Source organism: Haliotis rufescens, unplaced genomic scaffold (assembly GCF_023055435.1).
Source record: "Haliotis rufescens isolate VD_foot unplaced genomic scaffold, xgHalRufe1.0.p SCAF_13, whole genome shotgun sequence".
In the NCBI taxonomy this organism is placed as follows: domain Eukaryota; kingdom Metazoa; phylum Mollusca; class Gastropoda; order Lepetellida; family Haliotidae; genus Haliotis; species Haliotis rufescens.
Genome location: NW_025963813.1, coordinates 4,511,997 through 4,521,141, shown reverse-complemented (window position 1 = coordinate 4,521,141; position 9,145 = coordinate 4,511,997). Strand labels below are relative to the sequence as shown.

Sequence of the window (9,145 nt, the reverse complement as noted above, 5' to 3'; positions counted from 1 at the left end):
AACAACAACATTTATTTTAACATACAGTGTTTATTTTTAAATACAAAACCAGATATGTAGACCGATACAAGCTCTGTCAATCTTAAAATGGCCTGTGTATGAAGGTCTGTGTATGTTGAAGGCTCGTCTTTACCCATAGGGTCTCCATAATCTAAGAAATGAGCACAAGGTTAAGATTTTCTTCTGAAAGGAGCTGTATCAGATGTGTTATGAAGGAGAATTAGCCTTTGGTCAATATGTATATGTTTAGGACAACCCTCAATGTACCAGGAAAACTAAAACTGTGTCAAAAAGATTTATTCTGAAGTTGTTGATCTGATAAGTAAATCTAGAGACAGCCTCTGCCCCAAGTTGTTAAGGTTCAGGTAAAGACAGTACAAGCATGCGGTAAAAAGATCAGCTTCGTTCAAGAAGTATGAAAATTAATCAACATTTTTGCTTTGATCGTGACAGAAATCCAAACCTTTCAAGTGTAAGAAAGAAAAAATAGTTGTCAGCATTCAAAAAGTTATCTGATAATTTTCCAACAAATGGTTCATTGGTTTAAGTAAATTTAAAATTACATTTCCAGTGGTCCACAAAAGGTTCTTATCCTACTTTGTTTCTGCTTTTGGTTTACGGGCGTAAATCACAGGGCTATTTGTCGAAAAATATATATTGTAAATTAAAACTCAGTAGGCGTGCAGAGTGGGTGTTGAATACTTCCACCCGTACAATCAAACGGAGCTACCTTAAGAATTTTTTGTGAATGTATTTCTTTTTAAAAAAAGTCAATCATAAATTTGGGGCGAAATGACCCCAGGGAAAAAGGAGAACCGAGTTAGTCGTAATCCTGTCAAGTTTCAGTTACCGAAAATAGTTATTGCGGTTGTTAGCCCATCGATAGTTCGGTTGTTCGTACGAGAAAAATAAATGAATCAACTCCTTGTTTTTTAAACTTTGGATTAATCATAATATACATTCGTCATCCGTAGCCTAAACGACAAATAATAAATTTGATATCGCCTTAAAAATGATAAATGGTTGTCTGTATTGAGTCTACACTACTTGTATAAAATGATATATTGGTAAATAAGGTAACATGCTTCTCATCACCAACCGACCCTTTAGATAATTATCGTAGGCTAAATTCATTTCCGGATCCGCACTTCTTTTCCCTTCCACTTTTTGACGTAACCCGCCCAGGAGCTATTTTTTTTTTAGGGGGGAAATCAGGAAGGGCTGCGAGGTTTTGAAACCCTGGATGTCGTGTTGGAACGTTTCCGTTTCTAGTGATTGGGAAATGGAAATAGAAATGCTGTTATAATTAAAAGGTGACGAGAAACAACCTTGTGTCCCACTTGGGACGATGTATTTACAAGGGTACAAATTACTCCGGGTTATATAGTTTATATTCTCACAAACAGTAAGAAACAATACAGGAGGTACTGATCCCGCAAAAGAATATAAACTGTGAAGGTTTGCATTTTACATGTTATTTTGACTCTAAACAACTTTAGACGACGTCACTTTTTTCACCCTTGAAGACTTAAAGGTTGTTTTTAAAGGTTGGCCTTTAGAGAACAAAACGCATGGTGAGTTAGAAATGATTTGGAAAACAATTTTCTCAGGTTAGTACCCCAAACCTCATGGCAACACTTACTTTTTTTATTATATTCTTAATAACTGAAACGTTGTTAATAAGGACAGATGTATAAGAAACATTTACATTATCATAAGAAATCCTCCTAAAACAGAAGCTATTGTACAATTTCGACTCTATCATAAGCACAGATATGATACCAGGTATTCGAATGTCCTGCTCCAACGGTGTCACTCGTCACACACACGTGCAAAGGCATGGTACAAGTCAAAATAGGGAATTGCATTGGAGATAATTTTTGGTCAATGATATTTGTTTCGTCAAATATGCTTTTCGAAAATACATATCACGCCATCACGAACACAGTCATGGTACAGATAGATCAGGGACGAACCTGTCACTAATTCCTGACCAGCAATTAGGATAGTGAGTGGCGGACATTTAGGACACAAGACACCCCTGCCCCATTGAACAGCGTGAAAAAGGGAGAACCAGCTAAAGAGTTTAAACTTGAAACATAAATCTCAATTGTCATTCCAATCAAAAGGTACATTCGTAGAGCGTTTCTAATGTGGGTGAGTATGATGTTATTCGCGGTAAATGTCTCTTCCCTCATCACAGTAGACACAGATTACAACACGTGCCCGCCGCTGATTAGTCACATGTACACGTAACAGAGGGACAATTGTTTAGTGCACAGTTGACACGACACCAGTTGTCCATATCGGAATTTCCATGCCACGGCCCGGACCCACGACACTGCCCGCTCCCTGTCTGGCTGGCTGACGTTGGTCCTCCCCCACCCGTATCACTGGCACCTGAGTTGGTATCAGTCTCGCCATGGGCGCCAGTCCCTTCCTCCGCATCTGCCCTCGCCCGGGATTCAGAATCAGCTCTTGTTTGTGCTTCAGCCTCTCTTCTTGCCTGCTCTTCTGCTCTTGCCTGTGCTTCTGCTCTTGCCTCCTCTTCTGCTCTTGCCTGTGCTTCTGCTCTTGCCTGTGCTTCCGCTCTTGCCTGTGCTTCTGCTCTTGCCTGTGCTTCCGCTCTTGCCTGTGCTTCATCGGCAGCTCTTGCCTGTGCTTCTGCTCTTGCCTGTGCCTCTGCTCTTGCCTGTGCTTCTGCTCTTGCCTGTGCTTCTGCTCTTGCCTGTGCTTCCGCTCTTGCCTGTGCTTCCGCTCTTGCCTGTGCTTCATCGGCAGCTCTCGCCAGTGTTTCGGCCTCTGTTTTCGCCTGTGCTTCAGCTTCAGCCTTTTCCTGCGCCAAAGCCTTTGCCAGAGTCTCTGCTTGGATCTCTTCCTGGGATCTGCTTGGGGCGTGCAGTAGAGTCGCGTTTGGCGCCATGTTGCCGACCACTCCCTCACAACTTGGAAGTATGGCGATGTCTGCACAATTCCAGAACTGTTCCTGGTCTCCAAGTCCCACACCGCAGACCCCCTCCGCGGAACAACCCCAGCTGTTGCCTACGAACATGTAACAAAATACGTTCAAACGTAACCACATTTCCTTTCTCTCATTATTTCTCATCTGTAAAATATGTAATTCGTTGTTGGACATACATTTTGAGAGGGCATAAAATTGTGATAACTTGAACTAAAACGAGTGGTTGATAGTGTAAACACCTCGCAGATGACAAACAGCGATCTTAGCGCCCCGACGGTCGTAAGTCTTCAATTGGGAGGTACAATCGTCTTTAAATAACGCTACGGCTGTCGGAGGTCCATGCTTATTAATAATAGGTATAAGCGGTACAATCGTCTTAGCGCCGCTATGGCTGTCGTAAGTCTAGGATTCAAAATAGGAGGTACAATCGTCTTTAAATAACGCTACGGCTGTCGGAGGTCAATGCTTATTAATAATAGGTATGAGCGGTACAATCGTCTTAGCGCCGCTACGGCTGTCGTAAGTCTAGGATTCAATGTGTCCTGAGTCCTTGCTTTTTTATAAGTATGGAGGTACAATCGTCTTAGCGTTTAGACTGTCGTAAGTCCATGCTTAAATAAGGGAGGTACAATCGTCTTAGAGCTAGGACTTCGAAAGTCCATGCTTCAGTTTTGGAGTTACAATCGTCTCAGCGCTAGGTGAGGTGAGGTGAGGTGAAAGTTGGTTTAACGTCGCGTCCAAGATTATGGCACTTATATAGCGACGTGCATGCGCGGGTGTATGTGGCTGTTTGTACTAGTCCGGACTGATGCCGATTTATAGTGTTAGCACACTGAGATACCATGCCGCAGTTTACCATGAATACCTCACTCAGACACAGTATACTGACTCCGAGCCGACTAGTCCTTGATTTAGCCCCTTAATGCCGAGCGCCAGACAGGGTAACAACAAGTACCATCTTTAAACGTCTTTTGGTAATAATTTTTGTCGTAATTCGATGCTTCAATAAGGGAGGTACAATCGTCTCAGCGCTAGGACTTCATAAGTCCATGCTTCAATGAGGGAGGTATAATCGTCATAGCGCTAGGACTTCGAAAGTCCATGCTTCAATAAGGGAGGTACAATCGTCTCAGCGCTAGGACTTCGTAAGTCCATGCTTCAATAAGGGAGGTATAATCGTCTCAGCGCTAGGACTTCGTAAGTCCATGCTTCAATAAGGGAGGTACAATCGTCTCAGCGCTAGGACTTCGTAAGTCCATGCTTCAATAAGGGAGGTACAATCGTCTTAGCGCTAGGACTTCGAAAGTCCATGCTTCAATAAGGGAGGTACAATCATCATAGCGCAGGACTTCGAACGTCCATGCTTCAATAAGGGAGGTACAATCGTCATAGCGCTAGGACTTCGTAAGTCCATGCTTCAATAAGGGAGGTACAATCGTCTCAGCGCTAGGACTTCGTAAGTCCATGCTTCAATAAGGGAGGTATAATTGTCATGGCGCTAGGACTTCGTAAGTCCATGCTTCAATAATGGAGGTACAATCGTCTTAGCGCTAGGACTTCGAAAGTCCATGCTTCAATTTTGGAATTACAATCGTCTCAGCGCTAGGACTTCGTAAGTCCATGCTTCAATAAGGGAGGTATAATCGTCTCAGCGCTAGGACTTCGTAAGTCCATGCTTCAATAAGGGAGGTATAATCGTCTCAGCGCTAGGACTTCGTAAGTCCATGCTTCAATAAGGGAGGTACAATCGTCTCAGCGCAAGGATCGGTCTGTTGAACGAGACACAAGGTGTTGTTCAACAAGGTCACATCAGAATTACGACATTACAGTACGGGAGTTAAGATAGTCGTACTAACATGACTTCGGGGAATGAAGCCCAGGCTGGAGTCGAGAGATTGGTGTTCCGAATATTTATCTACACCTTGCTATCCCTCGGAAACGCACGTGACAATCACAGGACACAACAAAACATGACGGCAGTCGCGAACCTGTGACTGTTTTGTCTTCAAATCAAACCTAATTTCTTTTAAGCGCAGACTAACTTCAACACGACCGCCTTGCTGTACGAACTATGTGCGGAGGGATCTGGCGTTGCATGGTTTACAGTAGATTTATTCAATATCACTACTTCATTGCAACCCGACTGGATCTGAATGCTTTCCTCACTAAACTCAAACTCAAAATGTTATAGGAGGGTAATTAAATTACTGACTGGGGCGTTCAAACTCTTCCACTCACTCCGACTATCCTAATGCTTCCCCGTTCTCACCTGCGTTGTATATGAACTGAAGCACACACTGCGTACACTGCATCCCAAGGGGGAACACCAGCTTCAGCTTGTAGCGACCCCCGGACATCGCGACAGGGGGTCTGTACCGCGTCCCGACGCTCTTTCCCTCCACCGTCTCGATGGTCAGCTGGTGTTGGTCCAGGCACGCCTGCGTCACAGGGCGAGTGTAGTCGTTGTTTGCGCACAACCGGAACTCGAAGTAACCCTGGGAGGAAACATCAAGACTTATTTGAGTTCAGACAAGTTCGTACAGATCTGAAGTACAAATTAGAACCACTATTTGGGCAAGTTGGGAATCATTTTCCATGCATTCCAAGGTGGTGACTATGATAGATTCCGTCTGTGGCATACGGTTCAAATAGGCTTGTCGGGTGAAATCCAATTTACAGGGCGGTACCTTTCCCACCAAAATCGTCCATGTGGAAGTAATTCCGGAACAACGAGTCATGTGCTTGTTGTGGTGTTTATTAATAAATACTATGCTATATTCAATTGTTAACGTACATGTACGTAGAGATCGTCCAGAAAGGGAGATAAAGTCACAAGATCCGCAATATGATAATTCTCATGGGGCGTGGCCTGTCAGGTACGTGGTTTGCCATGGTGCGTGGTCTTACCTTATGGTAGGCCCTGATCCAGATCTCTATGTTCATGGTACGGGATCCGGCGGTGTAGCACCCGGAGATTATACCCTGGGAGTAGATCCCGGGGTACTGGTGGGGGTAGTTAGGCACCGGGCGGGGGTCATAGGCATCCCCGCACACACCACACGTACCTCCGTTAGTACTGTGCTGGATCTGCAATGATAAACATTATAGAAAAATTTAAAAAACTTCAGTGCATTGGATTTCATAGGTTCATGCAAGCGCAAATTGATTATGAGCTCTTCAGATGTTCTTTCCCTCAGATATCAGTTTTTCAAGGAGAGGCTATCTGAACGAACCATGTGCAGAGTGTTGAGAAGCTCAGCAACCCTGCAGAGTCCTTTGCATAGATAAAGTCGACTGGCCTGAAAAGTGAAACAGAAGGCTTTCTGTTTGCAGCTCAGGACCAGTCACTTCCCACTGGAAACCGTCAATGTGGGATTTTGCATCAAAATGTAAATATGAAATGTAGATTAAGCAACGAATTTTATGAGACTGTCCAACACATTGCCAATGGATTTCCAGCTTTGGCACAAACACAGTATGTTAAGCGACATGATGGAGTGGCTCGATCATATTGTTTCCGTCTTCGCCATGCATGTGGATTTGACGCAGAGGTCCATCCAGAAACGGAGAATTTGAAAAGGGCGTCATGGAAAATGATAAAAACAAAATTCTTTGGAATAGGCCCGTATACAGCGTCAGACGTATCCAGGCCAACAAACCCGATCTTGTCCTGTTTGATAAATCCAATGAAATATGAAAGCGGGTTTGGCTCTAATATGGGAAATACATTTTTTTAAAGTGATCTTGATATTTCACTTTACGTTTTTAGCGCATCTAACATGAACATTAATATGCAACATAACATATATACTTATTTACAACCTTGTGTCACATTTCTTTAATGTAGGTTTGATTGATATAATCTCAGCGATCTGGAGCCATATATCTTAAAGAACTTAAAAAACAGTAATCAGCTATTCTGATCAAGAAGTTTTTAACTGCCCTGGGGGTTACGACTTCCTGTTGACGCCGACTGGTGGTCCCAAGTCCCGTTATGTCCCCAGGGGGGCATGGCAATTTATAACCTACACTAATGTAATTGGTTGATCCACTCGTGTAGTACACGACTCCCATCCTTACACCTCAGTAGCCTCATCGCAAGATACGCATCTTTATTCGCAAGGATTGTCAACGGTGAAATAATTCAGCACAAATTGCTGTGGGATGGTCCGTCAAGTTTATTGTTTGAATTATTAAAATGAAATATACACTGTAACCTCGTTAATCCGATTCCTACTGTTCACATTATCCGGATCAACAAAACTTGGATATGAAGTAAAGTTCTTGTATTTGTAAACGTTCCGGCAGGCAATGCGTCCGAATTAACAAAACATTGCCTGTGCTTGTATATGTAACGCTTCCGGATTAACAGGGTTCGGTCTATCGGGTATACCTCTTCATTACAAATATTGTCGTCAATTAAATAAGTTGGTAGTTTGCATGAAGGCCTCGGGCCCATATACAATAATAGTTCACAATATACCAATTGTTCACAGATGCAACGGTAAAGTAACGTGACACATGACTTATGTCATAATTGAATTGTACTACTTGTTCTTTTTGCATAAGCGTAATATAGGAAACTTGATAAACTGTTTAAGATTGCTTCATTGTTATTACACATAATAGATTTGAAATGGTTCATGCTAGGATATCGGCAAAGTTTTGCCGGTAAGTATTCTTTTCAGAGATCATTATAACATGAACGAATGAGTAAAAAATGAAATTCATCCTCTATACCATTATTACAGACTGGACATATTCGAAAAGACTTTTCTATCGACAGATATCTGCCTTCATTATTCTTCAATTCTACTTTATGATATATGTCTATACCCGCTGATAAACTGCCGTGCAAAAGAAAGTATGCGCTTGAAAATAGGACCTGACTAAAAAATTACCAGGCGTTACCAGGATGAAAACAGTCGCCGAAACAGTGTAAAACAGTGCCACAATGTTTTTACATCGCATAACTAAGTTATGAGTTAACTCCCTTCGATCATTGTGCCCGACTAACACAAACATGTAAAAAATAGTGTCATAAATTACAGAATCAGTTCAGAATGTTGTTTTTTAAAAACACATTTTCGTAATTATCTATGTCTTTCGCATATGCACTTATACATGTGAGAGATAAAGTGTCTTATTTTTCAAAAAAGTTGTATACATATTTCCCCATGTAACTTTCTCAAACCAAAAACAAATTTAAGCACGGCTTTTGGCACCGTGCAATAACAATTTGACTACACTGAAACGTTCCGTTTGTTAGTTTTATCATTCTGTTGACCATGTACCACCTTTTACTAACACCCATAAAAGTATTAAGTGAGTCGGGTTTAACACTGCCTTGAACTGTATTCCAGTTATATCACGGCGTGTCAGCTTAATGTGGGAAGAAAGTCCGAGGTATGGCAGTTCTATCGCGTTTACCACTTTGGTGAAACCCACAAGCACGGATATGGTGCTGACAAACCTAGAAACATAATCAGGGCAAATCTGGGAATCGAACCCATGATCATTGGTTTCTGGCACGCTCTCAGGCCTTGTCTAGAATATCATAGTAGTAAGAAGGATGTTAGAACGTGACTGTGATAAAACACATCAAAATATTTTTTATCATATCCGCAAAAACTTATATGTTAGATTTTAAATGCATCCACATGGATTTCGGAAGACGAAAATATTTCAGATCACATTTGTTAAGTTTCTCCTACTGTGAACCATCATGAATTCTCACCCCCATTCCGCCACAGTTGAGGGAAAAGTCGTCCGAGTTTTTCCTGGCTAATCCCGTCTTATCCATCCTCCCGTGCCTCCAGATAGAAGAACGCTGAGGGGGGTCATACAGGATCACGTGAGCGAGAGCCCCAACACACACAGCAAACAACAAACACGTCTTCAAGAACAACATCATCGACGGGACCTCAAAACAGATTCGTCTCTCTTGAGCGATAGGTATCCCAGCGAGGTTGATTACATAAAGGACACGGCTGCAATAAGGGTGTATGGAGGCAACAACGTCCCTCTCAACTATAAAAGATCATCAACGCACCTATGGACTACAACATCAACGGATGTAATCCAGCTTCCGCTTTCAAAACCGTTTCTAGCCCACGTTCAGATGCAGCACCTCCAGAGGCTCTGAGATCTCATCCAATCCAACCCTGTGGTCGTGCAACTGAG

At 42.5% G+C, this 9,145-nt stretch overlaps 1 protein-coding gene across 1 annotated transcript; it reads right to left on the bottom strand.

Moving 5' to 3' along the window:
• Nucleotides 1-1,373: 1,373 nt before the first annotated feature.
• On the bottom strand, nt 1,374-9,145 carry LOC124152342. Its single transcript, XM_046525255.2, has 4 exons — nt 8,700-9,145; nt 5,870-6,049; nt 5,232-5,457; nt 1,374-3,042 (listed from the first exon to the last, which is right to left on the bottom strand). The coding sequence occupies exons 1-4, from the start codon at nt 8,874-8,876 to the stop codon at nt 2,237-2,239; spliced, it is 1,389 nt and encodes a 462-aa protein (XP_046381211.2). The 5' UTR covers nt 8,877-9,145; the 3' UTR covers nt 1,374-2,236.

Bases quoted from the DNA above. Each gene is read 5' to 3' on its own strand.
- LOC124152342 (XM_046525255.2), bottom strand. From the start codon at position 8,876: ATGATGTTGTTCTTGAAGACGTGTTTGTTGTTTGCTGTGTGTGTTGGG. The intron at 6,050-8,699 runs GTGAGAATTCAT...TTATCATTGCAG, and splicing joins TCAACTGTGGCGGAATGGGG to ATCCAGCACAGTACTAACGG. The intron at 3,043-5,231 runs GTGAGAACGGGG...ACATGTTCGTAG, and splicing joins TCAGTTCATATACAACGCAG to GCAACAGCTGGGGTTGTTCC.